General features: G+C 37.9%; 1 protein-coding gene across 2 annotated transcripts; it reads left to right on the forward strand.

The window, feature by feature from the left end:
* The first annotated feature begins 818 nt into the window (after positions 1 to 818).
* On the forward strand, positions 819 to 8422 carry zgc:162592. Of its 2 annotated transcripts, XM_073906817.1 has the most exons (3): positions 819 to 1779; positions 7135 to 7466; positions 7772 to 8422. In XM_073906817.1, the coding sequence occupies exons 1-2, from the start codon at positions 984 to 986 to the stop codon at positions 7464 to 7466; spliced, it is 1128 nt and encodes a 375-aa protein (XP_073762918.1). In that variant the 5' UTR covers positions 819 to 983; the 3' UTR covers positions 7772 to 8422. The 2 variants fall into 2 exon arrangements, with proteins under 2 accessions (XP_073762918.1, NP_001076297.1); NM_001082828.1 differs by having other exon boundaries at positions 853 to 1779; positions 7135 to 8012.
* Positions 8423 to 25685: the final 17263 nt, after the last annotated feature.

Consider the following 25685-nt stretch of genomic DNA (forward strand, 5'->3'; position numbering starts at 1 on the left):
TAACCTGCCTAAACTATCCCTATAAAATTAAACTTCTGTTATTCAAAAGAGCCTAAAGAAATAAACAGCAGCCTAATAAATCCTAGCCTAAATAATAACAAAATCATCTGTCCAGTAATTTTTTTACAAACATAGTACAATAGAATACATCTCACAACAATTATGAACAAAATAAAGATACATGAAATAAAATAAAAGAAATAATCTCAGTTATACAAAGTATAAACAGATGCCAGGGGTAAAAAAATAAAAAGGTAAGATAATAATAATAATAATAATAATAATAATAATAATAATAATAAAAGTTCAATAAATGAAATGGACATAATGCTTGAAATGTTTTTCTAGCTTTTCTGTTTTTAATGTTACAGAATGTAGTACCATATTGTTTATAAAATGAACACAATTTGGCTTAGCTTTGGCCTATTTCTTGACATGAATATGGTATTTTCCAAGTATTATTAGTTGTATGAAAAATAGGTTGTACTTTTTAAAATCAATTCCATCTTATACTAAAGCAAATATGACATCATAAAACCCAATTTGTATTAGTGTACCAAATGTCCTTGAAATAAAGTTAGAAACATCAATACAAAATAATCTTGAGTATACACACTGAAAAAAAAAATAGATGAGTAACAGTTTCCACAAAAATTACAAGAGCTCTCTATCAACTTAAAACCGTTCAAATAACTCTTTTACAGGACATATTCTGTGTGATATTTTAAAAGATACCCCTGTCCAGTAAAAACACGACGCTTCTGCTTCAGAAATGGGTCACCTGTGATCATTATAAGGCCGTTCAGCACGTGACCTGAGTTTGATTTGCTACAGGTGTTCTTCTTACCCGGCGCGTCTCCCGTGTGTGTGTGTGTGTGGATTCTGTTTGCTTACAGTTCATTTGTTGTCAAACTGTGTGTGTCATTTGAAAAACAAGGAACTTTCAAATCGCCATGGATTATTAATAATACTGCACCATCATCATGTCCGACACCACCAACGTCTCCATCCCAGCAGTGGACTTCAATATCACGGATCTACACAGGACACTAGAGGCTCACCGCCCCATTAAAATCGGCATCATCTCTGTTTTGGGAGTGATGATAACTTTGGGAAACATTGCAGTGGTGATGGTCATAGCTTCAGCGGTGTCGGGATGGTCCAGAAACTCCCGGTATTTTCTCTTATCGTTAACGGGAGCGGACTCCGCGTTCGCGCTGCTTATAATGCCGCTCAATCTGTGCGTGAGTCTTATAAAGGAGTATAACGCGGGCCCGGACCCCTTCTGTCACATCGTGGCGTTTTTCAACGCAACCATTTACTCCACCTGCATGTACACGCTTGCGACCATAAGCCTGGAAAGATACATAGCAGTGTTTTACCCCCTGAAATACTCAGTCTTGCTGACCAGGAGAAGAGCATTGCTTTTAATCTCATTCTCGTGGGTTTTCCCCCCAGTGCTCCTGTTCCCCATCTCTTTCCCTGCGGGCATCATTGAAGTGCACTTCTCCAGAGCCTCGCTAGTGTGCAACCCGCTGTATTCCAGCAATGTCAGCTATTCTCTCACTCTTACCTGCTTCATCTTCTTCCCCTGCTCGGCCATCATGACTTTCTGTAACCTCAGGCTTTGGGTAGCTGCCAAGAGGCAGAGGTCAAAGTTGAGGAGACACAGCTGGGGTGGTGGATACAGGCCTAAAGTCGCCTTGAGGGTCCTGGTGCCGGTCATGACTGTGTACTACACCTGCTGGACGCCCTGCATGGTCATCATGTTGTACAATGGTGAGAGAGTGATTCATTCATGACATTTTGTGGTGGAAATCAACATGGTGTTTAGGCAGGGGCGGATTTAGTGATTTGGGGACACTTCCATGCCCAAAAGTCCTAAAATGCACCTTTTGTATTTTTTATTTATTTTAATGTTTGTTTGTTCTTTTTCTTATTACTCAATCTCCTTTTCTACATTTTATCTTAATGCAAAATAATAATATGTAAAGCATCTTGTAAAACTTTTGAAATTTTTGTTTTCTTAAAATGAATTCACATTTATAACAATAAATAAACTATTTTGTTTTTAAATTTGTGCAGATGTAACAATTACCTTTAAAAAAAAAAAAAAATAGACTCTCGCCTAATAAAATATGGTAGAAAACTGTTATATATAATTTATAGGTATCATTTATACATCTCTGTAGTTATTTGGGGGCCCTAAGCGGCCGCTTACCTTACTTATTAATTATTAGCCCCCTTTGAATTTTGTTTTTCTTTTTCAAATATTTCCCAAATGATGTTGAACATAGCAAGAAAATTTTCACAGTATGTCTGATAATATTTTTTCTTCTGGTGAAAGTCTTATTTGTTTTATTTTGGCTAGAATAAAAGCAGTTTTAATTTTTTTATGAACCATTTTATAGTCAAAATTATTAGCCACTTTAAGCAATTTTTTTTTAATTTGTGCAGATGTAACTATTACGTTTAAAAAAAAAATGAGACCCTCGCCTAATAAAATACGTTACAAAGCTAGTTATATATAATTTTTAGGTATTATTTATACATCTCTGTAGTTATTTGGGGGCCCCAAGCAGCCGCTTGCTTATTGGTTAAATCCACCCCGATGTTTAGGAGAATATCTATGCTGCCCTAATTTATAAGCACAACATTTGATGATAAAGTTGTGAAACATGAATTTTAAGTGTTTTAGTTGGTAGTTTTTAGATGTTTTCATCCACTCTGGGGTAATTTTGACCACAACTTTCTCTGTGTATTATCTTGTTTGGACACGTTTTGCCTACTTTGAATTTGTTTGTTTTTTTCAAATTCAACAACACACTCTGGGTTATAATTAAGCTACAATTAGTTTTTTTAACTTCATAGAACTTCATATATAAGTCAGAAACTTTTTTTTTTTTTTTTTGCACGGGCCTATCTAAAGGGTTAATGCTGCCAACTGATGATTTTTTAACCCCACAGAGAAAAAAAACTCCAACAATCACGAATTTGTCATGGCTTTTGCAATCAAAAATGTGTTTCTAATGGAAGTCAATGAGGCAAAAACAGCCACGAACGTAACAAAAGTAAATTTGAGCAGTACACAAGGGTTAAATGTCCCATCACAACAGCTCTGAGTAAGTCTCAAATGTGGCTCTGGACCATAAATGTCTTGCGTTGCACAGTGGGTCAAAATTGTTGATTTTTCAATGTGCATTACCAAGCACATCATTTAGACAGCAGTTTTCTGAGTAATACAATTCTTTGAAATCCTCAGATTTTAGATATTCAAATGTTTTTACTCCCTCTTGACCAGTTTTTACTCTCTCTCTCCTAATAAACCATACAACAGCATATTTATTCAGCTTTTATGTGTCGTACAAATCTCATTAAAATTTGTTTATATCCCACCAAGTTAGATCTATGCCACCAAGATCAAACATATCAATAGTGCTTTATAAATATTCATTACTAAATTGAATCCCTATGTCAGAAATGAATTCATATGAACTAACAAATTTGACAACAGAAAAAGTCCCATAAGTATATATCACTATGATGTTAGACGATGCATGAATTCTAACAAAATAGCCATGGATTCCCTGAAATGTAAAACTATGAAATAATATTAATGTGTTGATTTAATTGTGGCTGGCTAAACATTTACGTAGACCTCTTATATTCCAGTTGCAATGAAAATATTCTGATTGTAGTGTTTACATTTGTCACAGGCTGTGTGTGTGTGTGTATGTGTATATATATATATATATATATATATATATATATATATATATATATATATAGTTTCCTCCTGCTTGCACATAGGCTACTATTCTATTATTGCTTTTTTCCCCATTTCATTTACAGAGGTTTATTTTGGAACTAATTTGAAGATGACCATGTAAAACGTGCCATTTCTAAAACCGTGTACAAATTAATAACAGCTTGTTCAATGTTTCAGACACAGTTACGCCACAACTATGTAATTGCACAGTTTCTTGTTTGGTTTTCGCAGTCCAGTTAAAGGTGCAGTAGGTAATTGTCTTCAGAAACATTTTTTGTTGTGCTGGTTGAAAGTCTGGTAGAAAGTAAATGATCTAAATGTAATTTTTGTATTCTGGGTAAGGCATAAGACTAATAAATGATCGTCCAATTAAAATCTGCTGGGTCGATAATTCCCTTAATTCTGTTAGGTAGCCCAAACTGTCTGTCAGCAAATGTAGATTTGTACATCTGCGCACCCCTGTTCACGCAAACAGATCCGCTGTTTGTGCATGCATGTGCACACAAGAGAGTGACAGTGGTAAAAACAAATGTTGAACCAACTTTTTAAAATCCTAAATCAATATTGAAGTTACTTTTGCACGCTGGAGGAATGACGACAGCATGGCTGAAGTATTTCTTTTAGACAAGTAATGTTCTGCTTTAAAACTATTTTAGTCACGCAAAGCTGATGTAGAGTTTGCTGTTTTACGAATGAGTTATATGCACAGAAGTGTTGTTCAGCCACTGAAATCTTCCGGCGAAAGATTGATGTGACTATTTTCAATTTCATAAGGGCCTTTTAAAACATCGATAATGTAGATTTTTATTTAGTTTGACAACAAAACAGAAGTAAATAGTGCTATTCTGCTTGCTTTACTGAGGTGAAGTTGGTATATTTACATTGGTTTATTTTTGAACAATGACAGCCTGTGACACGCTTTCTATATTGTTTACCATGCTAATTTGAATATTTAGTCTGAAATAACATGTAGGTACGGCTTAGTAATGTAATTCCTGCACCCTAAAGCACCATGAGCAGTCTCTCTTTAGGACACAGGTGTCAAACTCAGTTCCAAAAGCAGCTCTGCACAGTTTAGTTCCAACCCTAATTAAACGTACCTGATCAAACTAATTAAGTCCTTCAGGCTTGTTTGAAACCTACAGGTAAGTGTGTTGGAGCAGGGTTGAAACTAAACTGTGCAGGGCTTCGGCCCTCCAGGAATTGAGTTTGACACCCCTGCATTAGGACATGCATGAAACATTGCACATTATGACAAGTTTTGCTTGCTACACACCTGAAAATGTGCTAGATATAATAGTTTTTCGTTCTGTATTGTAGTATGGTAAAGTACTATAGAGTTTTTAACTGGCGAATGACATGATCTAGTGGGTTGTTAACTGTTATCTTTGGACAGCGGGGGAAAGACTGTTTTCAAAGCTAGCTTTAGCATTTTGGCAGATAACCTGCTGCACCTTTAAGTGTGCATGTCCCTCTGATCAAATTTGTAAAGGTCTAACCCAGCCTTTCCCAGTCCGTTCAGAATTAGATTTTAATTCAGGGCTCAGTCAGTTCAGTTAAAAGGTATTCGAAACGTTTCACAAACACAAAGGAAAAACCTTTTACTTTTTAATTACATCATTGTTATGTAAATGTAGAATTAAGATTTCGAAAGCAAACAACTAAGGGTGTTGCTATACATTTACTGTGTGCTGCAAAACAGCATGATGGTAACCTTTATCTTCATGCTGACATCTCAGATCACACTGGCCAGACATTGATTCATCTTTAATGAATCATTAAAATATTGGTGTCCAGGATGCCGAGAGTCTAATGATTGTATTGCACACTCTCTAGGTTTTGAAAGCTCAGATTAAATGTGTGACCAAACAGTGCTCATTATCTGCTGTGCTTCTTATATGGCAGGTCCATCCCTGGCTTAAAAAAGGAAATATAAAATTCAAATGTTAGAAAGAAAAAAAAAAGAGCCAGTGATAAGAGAAGGACAGCGACCTGAGAGAGCGTACTGCAGCTGCTGTTTTCAGCAAACATGAAGAGATAATCACAGCGTTTTCAGGGAGCTCAGATGAATAACAAGACAAGGAGACCGAAGCCCTCCTACATTGCATTTAAATTGGCCACTTTTATGGCACTTGCTTTTCTTTTTTGGAGCTTGACAGTCCTCGATTATGGTCAACTTTTTGTGGAAAAGAGCAGTTTTGAAAAGAGGTGTTTTAGGGTATTGTTTTGAAGCGTACTGTAGGGATGCTCTAATTCACTGTAGTTTCATTTACACTGAATAAGTCTGTTCATTCTGCATGAAGATGGCACTATCACACTTATACAATAAGATCACAGAAAACCCTTTTAGTGCCATTTCAAATGTATTTACAATTTTCAACTTGGAGATTGTCGTAATTCGACTTGTTATCAATTAGAAATGATCAGACAGGAGGTTTTGAATATCAGAAAATAGACTTCATTCTCCATAATAAAGCAGAGAAAGAGCAGAGCAGACCCCAGAGCATTCTGAAGTTTCTCCTGGACACTTCCTTTCTGTGGTTCTCTCTTTCTCTGCTCCCTCTAAAGTCTCTGTGTTTTCCACAATCTTAATACAGGTTATTTGACACACCCCTAGGTGTCTCATTTTAACTCTTAACCATTTTAGGATAGGTTTTTACTCTAGGTGGCCCTGTTAACCTTGGCTCTCAGCCCTCTAGCTCATGTCAACAGAGATGTTACAGGTCTGTGTCAGCAACTGTTTTGACACCAAAGTTCTCTCTCCATAGATGCAACTTATGCGAAAGGACTAAGTGTTTACATACATTGTCATGAATGCATAATCACTTGATAATATGTTACTCATTCTAACTTCTGACTCATATAGCTTCATACAAGTATTTAACATATAGTTATTCTACACAATCATTCGTCAGCATAGCCTTCTCCTAGCGTTGCTCCTGTGCAGGCATACTCATTTTACACAGTATTTTTAACACACGCTGGCATGTTTGCTGCAAACACTACATACATTTTGAGAAGAGAAAATTGACTGCTTTACACTTAGAAAATACTTCACACAGAGAGAATAAAATCTTCTTCAAGATTCAACCAGATGCATTGTAATAAATCAGTGATGTGATTTTGTCAACATATCGTTCAGCCCTACAGTCTCCTATTTTAGGTTAAGTACTCAGACATACCTGCAGACTTAATCCATAGGCTAATACTGAAATTTGAATAACTGTGACATCAATTTTTATAAAACAAAAACTTTTTCACATTTACACTTCTTCTTTTAAACTGGTTTTCAAAAGTGTATGCCCCCCCCCCCCCCCCCCCCAAATGCTACCATCTGGTAATGAGCAAAACTGTCTTGTTTGCAGCGATTTCAGGCAGTGCTGTCCCCGAATGGATCGAGTTTATTGCTGTGTGGTTGCCAACCTCCAACGGATTCCTCAACTGTATCTTCTACTTCTGGATCAACCATAGCTTTCGAAAGAAGTTCCACGTGGTTCTTCAGAAACTATGTCTGAAACTCGGGCTTTGTCCAAGTTCTGACACTGATTCATGCTGCGTGAACTCAATCAATTCCTCTGTGATTCCTGGATGGAGCAGTAACTACTCTCTCCACGAGCGGTTTTCTAGCGTGTCGTCCACCTGCACCCTGCTGACGCTCAAACCTCAAACCAGCATACGTGAACCAGACCCAGCTTGAGTATCCTTTTTATTGTTGCGATCTGGAGTTTTAAAAAGATCTGGTTGACGTTGTGAGTGCTACTGAGGCTATACCGATTTATATATCCTTTTAATCTCAAGTTAAGATTCGGAAACACTCATGACCATAACTTCAAACTCTTTTAGTGTAATGGCTATTTGTGCCTTTTTACTTCTTAATGGCACCTTCTCGGCTTTATTGAAGACTTGTTTTTTAACTGAAATGGCTTTGCGTTGCTGTTTCAGGTTAAACACATGAGCCTTTGAACTATTTGCACACATTTCCTTATCTATTCATAAACCCAGTATCAAGCAGCTGTGAAGTTTAACCTTTAAATATACCTCAGTTATGCGGGTTATGCAGATGGGGAAGTAATTAGCCAGGTACGTAATGTAAAGGTCAGATCAAAAATGCCTTTTGGCTTTAACCTTTTCTGTTTCTTGACATTTCCATTGCATCTCTGAAGCAAACATTCTTTTTTATGTTGAACTAAGTAGGCTGTTTGGTCACTGTCTTGAAGAGAGGAGTACTGTATGACCAACATTATTGTATTGTAAATAATAATATTAAACCTATGGGTGGGCTACAGTGAACTGGAGCCAACGATGAATTGAAAAGTTGTCATGCTCCAAGGGTGAACCAGTTTGCCTTTCTTTTCTCTTTTTTTGACTTCTGAAAATAGCTGTAAATCTAAATTTTAAGTTTGTTTTAGCTTAGGCACTTGTTACAGAATGGTTCATTGTCAATTAGGGGACATACATACTGTGGTGGAGGGTTCACATGAAGAGCTGATAATAACCTGGGTGTGTTATGCTGCCAGACATTGTCATTGATTACAGATGTTTTGATGTGTTGTAAATAATTACAAATTTTATATGGTTTATAAAAAGTGTTTATACAAAATGTTAAAACTTCAATATGTAAAATAAAGCGTCAAAGCCTATTTACTATGTAAAGCATCACTGGTTGTTCTGGCTCTGTGATTGATTTGAAACGATTCTGATCTTGCTAAAGGCATGAATCATCTTTTTAATTGGCTGGAGGCACGGCGTTTGTGCTTTTAGATGTTCTTGAGCTTATAGGTGAGGAGATTTATATCAGTTACTGTGTGAAAAGCCACACATGAGCATTCAGCTTGACATGAGGAGTGAGCTGTTCTCCTTTCTGTTTACATATGCTTCATGAAGATGACATTTACAGTGGTTTAGTTTGACAGTATACCTCGGGGACATTGTATGTAAGGCATAAATATAGTGATGGAAAACTGTAGGTCAGAGACAACTCCAATTGGGTGGGACTTAAGCTCCAAGTGGATGTACAAACTTGTAGTTTTTATTTATTTAATATCTTGTACATGACAGAGTCCAATGTTGTGCTTTATGAATGTCTACACCTACCCCAACCCTAAACCCAACATCAGTAACCAGGGGCCTCATGTATCAACGCTGCGTACGCACAAAAACTTTGCGTACGCCAGGTTTCACGCTCAGAATAGCTCACGTTTGGATTTACTAACAATGAACTGAATGTGGGAATGTGCGCAGCTTCACGGCAGCTTTATGGCTGGCATACGCACATTTTTTGTGCGTGTCTGTTTTATTTCCATTGGCGACTCCTAGAGGCAGTTGTGTTAAATTCCTCTCTACAAAGTTTCTGAGCCTTGCAATGGCAGCTGTATGAGACGGGTTCAGCAGGTATATAAGGTTTCCATACCATACAGTTGACCAGCCAAACATTAAAGCACAATTTGCAGCAGTCGCCTGTTTTCGCAATGTAATCTGTGCGATCTACTGCACGCACATTGCTATAAAGACACTATCTGAAGATGAATTTGCATGCATGAATCAGAAACATTTCCATTCAGTAAATGTGCAAATAAAATATGATGCTTATTGATATGAACTTATTGATGATTCCTACTTGTCTTTCTCGTGATAAATAGTGGGCAAAATCTGATATGTAGCGGGGGAAAAAACAAGAAAGAGTTCATCAGATGCTGGATTCGAGCCGAGTTCATGCTCGAACGTATCAATTCATGATCACATGCGTCTTACGAGTAGCGCCACTGAGACTAAGCGTCATGCAACATTTTACAGATATAAACCACACTATTTCTTTTTTTTAATGCACTCAGTGCGATATTCAGACCCAACTGTGTTGACCGCATCAGCTAAACTCTCCCACTTTATTTTTTTCTTTTGTTGTTAATTCCGGAGAACAAACTTGCAAATAACACCGCTTTTCTCCGGTCTACCTCCGAAAGCAGCACCTCCAATTCACATTCTGTTCAAAGTTTCTCTCTTTGGTTGCTTTTGCCATTGCTTTTTCGTTTGGTTTTTCCATTAGCATAGTCATTAGCATATTCATACGGGGGAGGAGGCAGGGAGGGGTTTTGCGCTCATGCATGTTGCGCTCAGTTTCACGTTTATTCAGATGTACAAAAGAATATGCGTGAGATTCGGCGTATGCAGTGTTTCATACATCTGAATTTTTTTGTGCGTACGCAATGTTTTAGTAAGATTTCCACGCAAGTCTTCGTACATGAGGCCCCAGATGTGTTTTATTAACATCTACACCTACCCCAACCCTAAACCCAACCTCAAAGTAACTTGATGCATTTGATTAACGTCTACACCTAACCCAACCCTGAACCCAACCGCAAAGTAACCTGAGGCATTTGATTAACATCTACACCTACCATAACCCTAAACCCAACATCAGGGCCGCCTGCAGGATTTTATTTTAAGGTACGCACAAATCCAGCACCACCCCGCTCCCTTCCGATGGTTGTTATTTCAGTATTCCTACATTAAATAACGAATGCATCAAGTGAAATGGAAACGAATATTGTTTTAGAATTTTGCAAAATTCTGCTCTTTTTTTTTCTTTTTTTTCTCATTTATTTTTGTTATTTTTAATATTTTATTGTCTTCATAATTAAAGCTATTGACAAATTCCTGCTTGACATTTAAGAAAATATTTTGCGTAGCTGCCCAGTATATTTTAAAGATCACAGAGAACAAAAAAACAAAAAAAAAAACACAGAAACGTTACATGGCCCCATAAATGTCCAACTTATATTTAATGAATCGTAAAAAATTGTGAAAATTGCTCATTTTATTTTTATTTTATTTTATTCTTCAAATCGAAGATGACTGTAGTGAGAAAACCCTGGCTCTTTATAGTGGTTAGGAATGGCCTGATTGGTGGATCAAGCATGCTAATGCAGAACCAGCCGTGTTCAATCATAATCACGTGCTCCTCTCGAAATTAGTTTATGAATAAACTTCACTTATTTTTCAGTAAAAACAATACCGACATTCAAGAATCCGTATTTATTTTACTTATTCCTTAATTTGACTTGTTTATTGGTGCATATATAGGCTATAATTCAACTCATACAACAGTACCTTGGACAGCTACAGTGCCACTAAAGCTTTCAAACAAAAGTCAAGAAAGGAAAGAAAGATTTGACTTCCTTTGGTGACGGCCGACATCACAACACGCCGCAACCATCCTTTAGGGATTAAATTACACAACAAGCCATCTGGCTTCAATGAAGTGCAGTTATTTTCTCGTTGTTCAAAGAGTCTGTATGTTTGTGTTTTATGGATATAGGATGTATTGTGGACATCGATGATGTTAAGCGTGTCTTTCGATGCGCAGCAAAGAAAAAAAAAAGTCTTTCAGCAGTGCATGTAGCTGTTTGTTAAGTTCTCTCCCAGATTAGAGCGAGTTTTTGTGCTACTAAATGCAGCGCTGCAGCGATTTGGCACGATAGAAGAAAAGCAGGCAGCTGTAGTGCATACTGTTTAATAATCAATTTAAATTATGTCACAAATAAATAAATAAAAAGCGGCATTAATTCCAGCCCTCTCATGGTAAGTATGCACAGTGCGTACAGCAGTACAGCTGCAGGAGCCACTGCCCAACCTCACAGTAACCTGTTGTGTTTGATTATTGTGTACAACACCTAAACCCGACACTAAACTAAACCTCACAGTAACCTGTTGTGTTTGATTAATGTCTACTACACCTAAACCCGACACTAAACCTAACCTCACAGTAACCTGATGCGTTTGGTTAACATCTACACCTACCCCAACCCTAAACCCAACCTCACAGTAACACACACACACATACACACATAAATACATGTATATGTATAACTTAACCTACCTAAAGTCATATTTTTATACATGTTAACATCTGACTTTTTAAAAAATAGTTATGTGTCTTTATACATTGTATTTAAACTTCTGGCTTCAACTGTATGTTGTATATATTTAACAGGTGCATATGTCTAATAAACAACAACTAGTATCTAACAAACAAATACTAATATCTATTATGATACTAATATCTTGAAAAAGAAGTACTAGTAACATAAAAATAGACACTGGTTTCTTTTGTAGATTAAATGTTAGAACAGCTTTCAATACACGTACACCTAAAATGCTGAACACTTTACTTGGAGATTTAAAGTATTAGGGAAGTCTGCAAGTTCGAATGCAATATAAGTGCCTTATAACTCGAAATGTCATGTTGAATCTTTTTGTCCCTGTATGCAACGTTCAAATCAGTGTATCCAAAAGTAAAGCAACTACTTATAAACACATGTAGTGCCAGTATTGCTCTCACACACATAGGAAACTACAGCAACACCTTAGGGGTCTGTTAAAGTGCTGCTAATGTGGATGCGAGTTTGAAACCCTCCTCGTGCGGTTCAGCTATTAGTTGGCCAGCGATTTTTGTAGCTATTTGTTGTCATGGTGATGCAATTAGGATGAGTGCAGGAGATGGTTTTAGATCACTCTTATGCTCTTTTGGAGACACTCAAAGCTGTCACCTCCTAATCAGAAGAAACAATCAAGGAAATAGTTCCTCATTTACTGTTGATCAGATTCTAACAATATGCGCTGGATACCCACTTCTGTAATAATTTTATACAATACGTTTTGTCGACCCACAGGCTCATTGGAAATATGTGTCTCAGCCAACATTGTTGGAAAATATATATAAAAATATGTGGCTCTGTGTATGTTTTGTTGCAGGTTTCAGATGACAAATCCATTAGAGCAGTGTTTCCCTGTTCCTGGATGCGCACCGACAGTACATATTTTGGATGTCTCCCTTATCTGACCTGTTAACTTCAGGTTTTAGAGTCTCTTTTTATGTTCTGTTGAGTTGATTCATGTGTGTTTTATTAGGAAGAGGTTGAAAATGTGTACTGTTGGTTTGCCTTCAGGAACAGGGTTGGGAAACACCGACTTAGAGTGTGCTTTCTACATTTTTTGTGAATCTGAAATGCATTTTTTTGTTAAATGCATAATTTTTGCACACCACTGACCTAAATCAGTTGCATCCTATTGCATCAGTTGCACCAATTGTTATCATTATCACGTGTTTTCTTTCGCTTACAGTTATTTTTATTATTGTTTAATTATCGTCCTTTACAATAATATTGCTTTAATAGGAGATTAACTCTCCATTTATGTGTAGTTAACTGGTGATCTGGGACCTTCAGCCAGGACAGACTACTGTGCATGGTTTTAGATGCATGAGTATTTAGATGCATGAGTATTTTTATTAAATGTCAATACAAGAGTTCACACTTATGCCGAGTTCAGACTGCATGATTTTCAAAGTAGTCGTGTCACAGATGTTTTCACACTGCATGACTATCCTGGCTAGCGTTTTGTCGCTGCTTTGTTTACACTGCAAGATGGATCGGCGACAGGGGCTTTTACATTGCATGATTTTACTATAGGAGGAATCGACGACAACTTCCAAACTACGTCTTATAACCAAAAACACGTAGTATATCTTTTGATATTAACTACATTAGGATAAAGTAGCCTTTAATGGGGTAGAAAACGTGCATATTTGCTCACCTAGGTTTGAAGGGAATTAGCAATTTCTCCTCAAATTTCTTTTTTACTTTCTGTATGAAACGTCAAACAGACACGGTGCTTCTGTCAAACCTCCACTAGTTTTTCCTCCATTTCTTGGGTCCAAATAAACCGAAAATGAACGCTTTCTCTTCCAGCCTCCCACTGGCCTGCTGGTACACACACTAGTGGATGCTGCTCTTTCATTGGCTGAAACAAATTTCACATGGCTTGATTTGAATCGCCAACAGCTCTAGATTTTTCGCATGCCAAATATCTCATGGGCATCGGCGACTCATCAGCGATCGCATCTTTGATTGTTGACTCTGTGTGATTGTCACTCGTGTGCACGAGCACAGAGTTGCCTGTGATTTCAGCCATTTGTCAGCGATTTCTCAAAATCTGTCGGCGAGTCAAAATCGGGGGTAAAATCATGCAGTCTGAACTCGGCATTAGCTGATGATTGATTTTAAGAAAGTTTGGCATGCTGTCTCGGGAAAAAGCCCTGAGCTCAAAAGATCCTTGAGCCCTGGGCTCCCTCCCATTTGTAGGGCAAGAGGGGAGCTTTGAGTTTAGGTCAGTCTCGAGAACTCCCCTATTGATGAAAGAAAATGATTGCTATGAAGAGATATGCTGGCCTGTTAAAGGACTAGAACCGGTGACGTTCTTGCTGTGAGGCAACAGTGTTAATCACTGGGCCACCGTGCCGCCCTTTGAAGAGAAAGGTGAAGGAATAGGGGTGGAAGGGGGGGATTCTTCAAATCTAAGATGACTGTATTGAGAAACCCTGGCTCTTTATACTGGGTTAGGAATCATCTTGGGGGATCATACATAGTTAATGCAAAACCAGCTGTGTTCATTTATAATCACGTGATCCTCTCGAAATTAGTTTAGAAATAAACTTTACTTGTTTGGGTGGGGGAATCAGTAGGTCAGTCAGTCAACAGCCAGCTGGCCTGGTAGGCTGAAGTGTATATTGTGCCCTCTGGTCGGTTTATCCGACAAGAGGATGCACAAGAGGAATTTGTGCTTATCAAGTCACACAGCAGCCTCTGGTGGATTTGCAAAAACATAAACTGCAAGCAGACCTACCCTCGGTTAAATAATTCAGTGTCCCCAGAAATGTAGACCTAAGTACGTATCCACAATGAGTTTCTCAATGACAGGTGGCTGGAGGAGAGAGCGAGAGAGAGAGAGAGAGAGAGAGAGAGAGAGAGAAAGAGAGAGAGAGAGGTCAGTGTTGGTGGCTGAAAAGTCATTTCAGGCGAGGGGAATGTTGTTGCATTTTGACTGATAGTCCACCCACAAATGTAAATTGTCATCATTTACTCACCCTCATGTCGTTCCAGTTCTGTATGGCTTTCTTTTTTATACATAAGAGAAAACTGGAACAATTTGAGGGTGAGTAAATGATGACAAAATGTCATTTTTGGCTGAAACATCCAAATCAGACTTGGAAAATAAAGATGTGCTTGTCATAACATTTGCTAAATGATTTATAGGTTTGCTATTACTGCTTTAGCTGTGAAAGTGGAATATCTGGTGGGTGGCTCTAAACATAGGTTCAGATTGAACATGAATGATTTACACTGATTTACAACGCTGGCTTTCGTACACATTGCAACTTTTCTGGTGATGATGAAGGCCCTAACAATAACTTCAACTAAATCGAAGAGAAACTGCAGTATCGAACAAAATCAGGCCACAACAAAGTTTGTTTAGCCTTCACAAAGCAACCTTTACTAAAGAGTGTGCTACACCAGAGGCCTGTTCCAAAAAAGCTTTCATTAAATATTAATGTAAATAAATATTGTCAAATAAACCTGCTTTATTATACTATTAAAGTGACTAATTTGAGCTGTTTATGAACCTTAATTATTAAAATCATTTGCTTGATTTGCACTAATATACTCAGGCAGTGTTATCAGCATATTTGCAGAAATAGCATATTTCTGATAATGATATCTTCCCTCATTTTTTAAAAATGTAAAAGCAGTATAATTAGAGGCTTTTAAAGGGTCTTCTAATGTGTATTATTATTTTTAAGTTGTCCTTCCTCCACAGCCCTTATCCTTAAGATGTCTCATTACATGAGATATACTTGCTGTGCTCTCTTTAGTTCATCTCTATTGAAAGGGAAGTTAATTGGCTGGTCTTCCACTCCCTATTCTTTACAGATGCTTCCATGCTTACACTCTTTGTTATTTCTCTGCTTCTCTTTTCTTTCTCACCTACTGTAAGTACCCTGTTCCATATGTCGGTGCCAAAGTTTTTCTGCTCAGTTCTTAGTTACAGCTATTGCCAGATATACAGATATTCCAGCTTACTTTCATCTTAAATTCACTTTACATTCAAAATGCATGGTTGTTGTAGATTAACGCATGGTCAGTTATGGACAAACCCATCCATTTGGTTTTTTAATTGAAATTTAATTGTAAAAATTAACCCAATGTTAAATTTGTCTTTAACTGACCCATATTGGGTTATGACAATCCGGCATTTTTGTTGTTTTCTCTTGATCATATTACACTCATTACCCTTTGATTAGGGGCGGACTGGCCATCTGGCAATTCTGGCAAATGCCAGAAGGGCCGGACCATTTTTTAAATGTGGGCCGGTCAGTTTTTTTTTTTTTTTTTTTTTTAATATGTATTGTTTTTACTTGCAGGCAGCTTTTATCTCATGCTAGATGTGATAATATGATGATGAGAATAATAATAATAGTAATAAATAAATGATAATAATAAATGTTAAGCATTTGGCCCAATCAGAGATTGGTGCCTGATTTCGTGCAGCCAGAGACTGTACATTAGGTCATAATTTTTCATTTTTACTCATTAGGTCACCTATAATTGTTTAATAGGCACATATATATTTAAAACAAGAATGAGGCAAAGCCCCTTAACACTGCAGAGAATGACATACAACAGTTATTTGTGAAAAAAATTATGCTAAAGTGTTGCTAATGCTGCATGTCCATTTGTGTGTAAAGGTGTGTGCACATTCACAAGTTACTCCTATCATAAGTAATAGCAGACAAACGGTATAAACAGACAGCACACTCACTCGGCAAGATGCACAGATTATTTTTTATTTAGTGTTTACAAATGCATACATTTGTTATAAACGGGTTGTTTTTGTTTCAGTCACATACATTAGGTGTTTAAATATCTATTACGTATGGAAATGTGTGGGTTCATGGGTGGGGCTGTGTCCGTGTGGTAGTGGGCTGCTGTGGCTACATTGCCAGGGCTGAATTTTTTTCCCAGTCCGCCCCTGCCTTTGATTGATCTTCCAATTCCACCACAATAACATATGACCGCTTTCTCTTTGAGCTTATCTTACAGTTCTCCTCACTATTAAGCTTTTATTTTGTTTTCGTTTTATATGAATGTAATTATAATTCAGAGCTTGTTATAATTATGCAGAAATATCGACAGATGGCTTTTCTTGTTTTGAAACACTAATTCTTTACTGCAAACACTTCATTAAAGATGTCAGTATATTGATTTTAAATCAGTTGTTACTGTTCTACTCTTCTATATGTCTACATTTTCAACCAGCTTTAGGATAGTGATCACTCCTAATACTAGATTCCGTCTGAACTTCTCAATTACACTTACTAGTCAAATTATTTATTACTAGTATCAAATCTACCACAGACTCCATCTTTGTAAGAACATTTATCCTAGTTCCCCTCCAATCATTTAAACAGACCCCTCAGTTATCTGCCTGTCAACGAGACATCTTCTATTAGTTTAAAAGATGTGACGTAATCACACAAAGACTAACAGACACATGCTCATATTTCCTTCCAAATCCAAGCAGCGTCATTCCAATTATAAATCATAATTATAAATCTAAGTGACTTATTAACAGATTTTTTATACATACAAATTAGAGCTCTAATTGGGCCTTAAAAGTTAGGCCTGACAGAATTCGACCCAAGCCAATTTGACGGACAGCTTTTTAAAAGCCCAAACCCTTTTATAGCCCTACATTATTCAAATTACATTTATATATTTTTACATTACTTATTCATAGTTTCTTACATTTATTCATTCATTTTCTTGTCGACTTAGTCCCTTTATTAATCCGGGGTCGCCACAGCGGAATGAACCGCCAACTCATCCAGCAACAATTTAGCCTACCCAATTCACCTGTACCACATGTCTTTGGACTGTGGGGGAAACCGGAGAAACCCACGCGAAGGCAGGGAGAACATGCAAACTCCTCACAGAAACGCCAACTGAGCCGAGGTTCGACCTAGCGACCTTCTTGCTGTGAGGCGACAGCACTACCTACTGCGCCACTGCCTCGCCCTTCTTACATTTACAGTGGGGAAAATGAGCATTGAACATGTCATGTTTTTCCTGGGAATAATATTTGTAAGGAAGCTGTTGACATGGAGTTGAACCAGATTTTGTTAAAAACTCAAACAATACAAACAAAAAAATAATACAAAACAAAAAAAAAAATGTGAAAGATGACTTCTGTGTAATAATGAAATGACACAAGGAGAAAGTGCTGAACTACTGAAACGTATTTAATACTTTATAAAAGGCTTTTTTGGTGATGGCAGCTTAAAGACGTCTGTTACGTCTGAATAAAGTCACATGAATTGCTCAGTGTTTTTTTTTTCACAGACTTCAACAGAGTGTAGAAATCTTGATGGTTCTGTGGGTCTAGTCTATTAAATCTGAACTTTAATTAGTATTTTCTATTGGATTCAAGTCAGGTGATTCTACAGCTTGATTTTCTTTCTCTAAAAGCATTTGAGAGTCTCCTCGGCTGTGTTTTGGATTATTGTCTTGCTGAAATGTCGACTTTGGTTTCATCTTCATCATCTTGCTAATGTAGATGTTGGACTGAAGCAGCTAATATTCATTTACAATGAGGAAGGGCAGAGGGTTGCTAAAGAACAACTGAGAGATTTCAGCTGCTGTCTGGGCTTTCACTGTCTTTCTACACCTCCCTTTCTTCATGTGTTCAATACTTTTTCTCAGCGTCATTTCATTTAATTACACATAACTTCATTTGTAAACCAATCCGATTCGTTTTCTCTGCATGCATGGATTTGTTTGGTTGCTATCAACATCTGATAAAAATTTCAAGACAACAGCACCTTTAGAAATATGTTTTCAAAAAAAAAAAATGGTGAAATCTTCAATACTTATTTTCCCCGCTGTATATAATGCTTTTCTGGGCACTCAAAGCACGTTACAGATTTTCTGAGACTCTCCTCAACGACCACAAGTGTGCAGAATCCACCTGAATGACACAGCAGCAGACATTTTGTGCCAGACCTCACAACACAGACTAGCTTATGGAGTGATGAAGCCAATTAGGATTCATGACCAAGTAACCCATAGGCCACTTGGATGTTGGAACAAAGAAATAAAATAAGTCCTCTGTAACATCATAACATCTCGGCACTCTTCACATAACTATTCATTCATTCATTTTCCTTTGGCTTAGTCTCTATTTCAGCCCTGAGGCTGACGTCGTACCCCAATGTCGTGGGGACGTTGGATTTTGTTTGGAAATAAAAATCGGGTTGACGTCAATATCCAGCGTCCAACATGAAATTAACCTAATATTAACCAAATATCAACGTAATTTGACATTGTTATTGGGGGTCAAAATAACGTTGTCCTTAGATGCTGGCTAGACATTGAATTTTGAAAAAAAGACTAAATAACAAGCCCAAAAATGTGGTAAAATCTGAAAAAGTGGTGAAATCACAAGGCCACAATGGCTTTTCTTTTTCTAGATCGCTTTTGAAAACACTATGAGTTGGGTTTAGGAACGGGGTGGGTGGATCAGTCGGTCAGTCAGTTGAAATATGTGTTGTTGCATCCTCTGGTAGATTTATGCGAGAAGAGGATGTACAAATGGCAAGCGCAAGATCATCAAAAAGTGTACACAACGGCCAATGGAGTCTAATGCTAGTATGCAAAAACTGCAAGGAGACGTACATATTTTATGGTCCCCAGGAATGTAGATGGGGGTACTTATCCACAATGATCCTGGGTTGGAATTGTAGGTACTTTTAGGGATTTTTGCAAAAATGTGTGTTTTTGTAATCATATCCTCTTAATTTTTTAATCCAACAGTTATGTTTATACATGTGATACATCTGACCCAAATTTGCTTTGAAAGAGCCCTTGATTTTTGTGCAGTGTAGAGTCACTGAACACTCAAATAACACTTCACGATATAAAATGGTTGTGAGAGCTCATCAAAATTCAGGATTATTTGAGATTTAGCCATGTGTAGTGACATCTGATAGCTTCATCTGTGCCAGCTGGACCTGCCGAAGAAGGATTGTAATTATACTGATGGTAATGATAGCAATTCAGAGGCTCTTTTTACATTCTCATCATAACACATCCCTTTCAAACACGGCCATTGATGCACCATATTTGGGGGAGATTCAGCTGTCCCAGTCTTTCATCTCCGCTCTCCTAAAAATCTGTTATTCTGTGCTTATTATTGCTTGGCTTCAGCAAACATGCCTTTAGGGTATTTCACATTAAATATTCTCATTTTCAGTCACTGACAAACTTTTAAAATATTTGTTGTATGCTGAATTTTTATTCTCCATCTTACTTAAAACCTACATGCTGGGTTGTTATAACCCAGTGTTGGGTCAAATATAGACTCAAGCGTTTGGTTTATTTCAGTTACATGTAACTGGTGGGTTTGTCCATATTTGACCTAATGTCGGTTTACAGAAAATCTGCATTTTTAGAGTGTAGCCTAAAGCAGCACATCTATGTTTACAAATAGCAACATATCCCCATTTTACAGATGTAAATCATTCTGATACCTTTTAATAGATTTAATTACAAATATAATATGTGAATTGTACTTACCCCTGCTGACAAAACAGCTTAAAAAAGCCTAAGCTGGTTGGCTGGTTTTAGCTGGTTGACCAGCCTGGTTTTAGAGGTGTTTTGGCTATTTTCAGGCTGGTTTCCAGCCATTTCCTGCCTGGTTTTAGCTGGTCAAGCTGGAAAATGTCCAACTAAAACCAACTTGACTAGCCTAGCTGGACATAGGCTAGCTAGTTTTGGCTGGCCACCTAGCCTGGGGTGCGTTTCCCAAACAACAACGTAACTCGCAGCTGAACTATCATAGTACGATGCATCGTTTGGGAAAAGAACGATGTAGTGACGAGTGTTTTCCAAAACGCATAGTTTCTCTGCCACAGATCCATCGCTTGAACCATGTTAGTTAGGACGTAAAATGTTTTCAAAGTGCACTGCAAAGGGAGCACAATTGTAAACATGAAGATCACTAAAACTGAGCTGTAAAATAGTTTGAAAGCAAATTAAACCTAAGAGAGATGACTTTAAGTATTTTTTATTTTTTATAATTTCAACTTTGAATGTTAGAATGTTCTAAATGAATAGGGCATAGGGGGGATAAAGGGGAATAGAACACAGCCAGGAACTATGTTTCTAACTACAGCTCCAGAGGTTTGGTTGCGATGGCTCAAGTTTGCGACGAAGATTGCGAATGACCGTTGGAGCGACAGATTTGGGAAATGGCAAATTAACAAACTATGTTTGGACAGAACTTGCGCCCTTAGTTGGCTAATGATGGTTTTGGGAAACGCACCCCTGGCTGGTCAAGTTGGTTTTAGCTGGTCATCTACCAATTAGACCAGCAATGATCAGGCTGGAAATGGCTGGAAGGTTTTGCTTGGCCCACATGCCGCAGTGAATTACGGTACATGACTGGATCAAATCTGGCTTCCAGACAAGGGCCAAACACAGACCATATCTGGGCCAAGTCTCAGCCAAGTTAATAACTCATAACTGGGCCTGAACTGGGCCAGCTAGGTTGGTGTGTTACGATTGCAATGAAATTGATAAACCCATGAAGCGTTGCACTTTACTACGGGCTCTACGGGCATGCTTTTTATCGAAGTGACCTGATTGGTAGATTTTTTTTTTTTACTCCAAAATTGTTATAATGTATTTTAAATGTGGGTCGAGACTGGTCAAACTCACATGGCCCACATATCATTTGTTTAAATCTGGGCCAAATAGCTACTTCGTTTTACATTTGGCCCAAATCTTGTGTGCCGCCTTAAAGACAGTGCCACCTCTGCCAAACCCGGGCCATGTTTGGCCCACATGCTGTATGTCAGTGCCGGATGAATCCCTGCTGTGCCAGCTTTATGCAAAATCTGGGCCAGAATTCTTTGCCACTAGGGCAGTCTGGAAATGGTCAAAAACCCTCCAAAACGAGGCTCAGCAGGAGAGCAATAACCAATACACCTGACCAACACATTCAGAGACTAAATATTAGTCACTAGTATCATTATTTAATTTTTTATTTAATAGTTCACCCCCAAAAATTATTATTTATTATTTACACTTGTTCCTAACTAAATATGATATTTTGATGAATGCCATAAACCAGTAGCCATTGCTATCTGTTTTTCTTATGATACTGGAAGTCAATGGTTAGGCTATACCCGTTTTCCTGCTTTCTTTAAAATGTCATCTTTTGTGTTCAACAGAATAAAGAAACTCATAAAGGTTTGGAACCACTTGGGGTGAGTAAATAGAGTAAATGTTCATTTGTTAGCGAACTATCGCTTTAAAATCACTGTTTATGTTTTACCGGCTGAAACAGTCATAGTGACATCTAGTGGAACAAGCGCGTCATCGCACAAACGGGTTACTGGTTGCACAGTAGAAATGATATTAATCATAAGAGACACGATTCATTTATTCCACATGTAAATGTGACTAATCATTCAACAAGGAGGTTAATGAGATGAGGTGAGCAGAATTTAGCTATAGTTATGTGATCCCAGCACATCCACGAGGAGACCTTGAATGTAAAACTAATTAGAGATACGACTGACGATTTTGTTTTTATAATACCAGTCATATTTCTCAGAAGTGCCATTCATTTTTCAAATAAACCAGTGTGTGTCCATCAGTATAAAGCCTGAAGAGATTTTAGCCTCTTAGCAACATTATGGTTTTAACTTCTGTGGCATTTACTGAGAATTTTCCCAAGGTTATCATTCTGATCTATCATACTCAATAGCACCATTCAATCACAGCAGAACAAACAAAACATGGACAGCCTAGAAAACCTAGAGATTCATTTAACCAAGCTCTCTGCTACAAAAGATGTTTTAAGCGTTTGGTATGTTAAAGAGCGTGGGTGGACTTAATTATCAACGCTGTCACGCCTCTGCAGTGAGCTTTGACCTTGGCTGTTTTTGTCAGGCTTGTGTTCATAGGATGTTCTCTGACCCGTCAGGATGTGTAGATGATGATCCGTTGCTGTGGTGACATATCCAGTCTCCTGAAGAGTCATATGCCACATTTTTGAGATGAGATTTCCCCGTTTGTACAGCGTTCAATAAAACCTGTAACCTCTCTCACATCTTACACACTCTGCTGACTATGAGGCACAGATGGTGGTGGAAATGGAGAGGATTAAAACGATCAGTTTTAAAAAATGCATCAGACAATGACATACTTGGTAACACAATAATGGATTTGTTAGTTATTATATTTACTAACATGAACAAAGAATTAGTAATTCATTTATTATTAATTCATCTTTATGTTAAATTAGTTCATGTTAACTCACTGTGCATTAACTAATGTTAACAAGCACGACTTTTAGATTTTAATAATGCAGTAGTAAATGTAGAACTCTGATAATTTAATGCTTTACAAAATAATAATAATAATAATACTGCGGGTTTAAAATGCAATGATTTTCATGCTCTGCTCCACTGTTGGTCAGATTGCCCAGTCTGTTGTGATTGGTTTGTCACTTACAGTGTGTCAAAATCACAGCGCCCATTACCATATCAGAATTTGACCTCTAGTCTAGAGGCTTCCGTCGTCTGTTCTTGTAAACACAGTTATCAGTTCAGTTCAAGTGGAGTCCTTGTCTTTGGGAGTGCATGAAAAGTCGATTAGCCTTTGTATAGTGCAGAAAACAATGTCTTGCTGACAACATGAGTATGTCCTCAGGTTCAACTATGTGTTTGAGGGTCAAACTTGACATTTTAGACACTTAGCAATTCGTTTCATCTTAATTTCTGTAGCGCTTTTACGATGTAGATTGTGTCAAAGCAGCTTAACATAGAAGATCCAGTACATTGAAACTGCCCTCAAAAAATTGATTTCTGCAGCTTGTTCAAACTACCTGTATAAATAAGCTGAAACAACACAATTTTTTTATTTAGTTGGCCAATTTATTTGTTTTATGTTCAGTCCACTTAAATTTGTAAACCATTAAGGTAACGTGAGCGTTTTGTGTTGGGACGACATAAAGGATTTGTGTTTGTCCAAGCCACAGCCATGTCACCCTGCAGCCCAAGACCGGTTACTCACTGAAGCTAAGCAGGGCTGAGCCTGGTCAGTACCTGGATTGGAGACCACTTGGGAAAACTAGGTTGCTTTTGGAAGTGGTGTTAGAGAGGCCAGCAGGGGGCGCTCAACCTGTGGTCTGCGTGAGTCCTAATGCCCCAGTAAAAGTGATGGGAACACTACACTGTCAGTGGGCGCCGTCTTTCGGATGAGACGTTAAACCGAGGTCCCGACTCTCTGTGGTCATTAAAAATCCCATGGCACTTCTCGTAAAAGAGCAGGTGTTCTGGCCAAAGTCCCTCTATCGATCATGGCCTCCCAATCATCCCCTTCCACTGAATTGGCTCTATCACTGTCTCTCCTCTCCACCAATAGCTGGTGTGTGGTGAGTGCACTGGCGCCGTTGTCCTGTGGCAGCCGTCGCATCATACAAGTGGATGCTGCACACTGGTGGTGGTGTGGAGAGACCCCCCACCCCACCCTCCTCGTGAAGCGCTTTGGGTGTATGGCCATACACAATAAATGCGCTATATAAATACTAGGGTTGGGCATCTAAGCTATAATGCCGATCCGATACGCATCTCAATACAAAGAATACGATCCGATATATTAGCGATACATTTGTGACATATTGCGATGCAACACGATACGATTCACACCCATATCACGATACAATGCGATAATTCAGCACTAACTAATTAGATCAAGTTTATGAGATGATGTGAAAGAGGATGCTGTGCCATTGAATGAGTTTGATTATTTATTAACCAAGCAAAACCAAGACTTTTTTTACAAACTGGCTTTTCTCTCAGAGCCAGAGTGTCAGTTTACAGTAGAGGGCCATTTTAGAACATATAGCACATATTATTTAAGTATTTTCAAGATAAACAGAATGTATAAGTGCAATATATATTAAAATATATATATTTGCATTCTTTCAACATAAAGGTTTAGCATTGCACAACAAGAATTGTGATTTAACTTTTCAACTATGAAAACAAGTTTTACAAAGATATATTTTGCCACTGAATATTCAAAACTTAAGGTCGTGAACTAGCAGTGTTATGCTGCTTTGAAACATCACTGTCACTGTAAACAACAGGCTAATAAAAATATTATTAAATACAAATTAACAGGAGGAGGTGTTTAAAACCTTCGTTCTCCATGACACTAGGCTGAATATCTTTGCAGATGAACAATGCAATAACATCCGTTATTGGCATAGAGCGCACAAAACTGTTGCGCATGGAAAAAAAACTTGCAATGCTTTTCTCACCACTTTTGGAGCTGGTAGCTACAGTTGAAGCAGTGCGAAAGCCGGGGATGCAGGAACAGTGGAAGATGCTTTCACAACAACACCGTGGCGCTGCTTCAAGTGAGATTTCAGATTAGTCGTACTGCCCGCGTATTTTACAGATGCGCGGCACATTTTGCAAATTGCATCTGTCCTGTCATGTCGTCCATCCTTAAATCCATAATGTTGTCATACTTTAGATTTAAAACTCAGTGGGGAATGTTTGTTTTGCTTCTCGCGCTTTTCTGAGGGCGCACCACCAGCTTCATCCGCACACCTGATAACGTTACACTGAGTTGTAGTGTAAGTGTACACATCCGCAAATCTGTTGCTAAGGCTTACTTTATGTAGGTCGATTAAATTATGCGCCAAAAACAGGTTGACAACACTTGTTAATAAATAAAAAATACATTCTATATTAAAAATATAAGCTGTATCTTGGAAAAACCGATGCATCTCGCAAAAACCGATGCATCTCGATTTGCTTCCAAAATTTCATTCATCCTCTGCTGCTCAACCGATGCACTCGCATCATGCACGCGCATGACCTTGTATCGATACATATCGGTTAATCTTCCCATCCCTAATAAATACACATTACATTAGATTACATTACATTACCTGGTTATAGGGGATTTGTAGTTGCAGCATGCTTTGCGTGGGATTAAAATAG

Source organism: Danio rerio, chromosome 7 (genome assembly GCF_049306965.1).
Source record: "Danio rerio strain Tuebingen ecotype United States chromosome 7, GRCz12tu, whole genome shotgun sequence".
In the NCBI taxonomy this organism is placed as follows: Eukaryota; Metazoa; Chordata; class Actinopteri; order Cypriniformes; family Danionidae; genus Danio; species Danio rerio.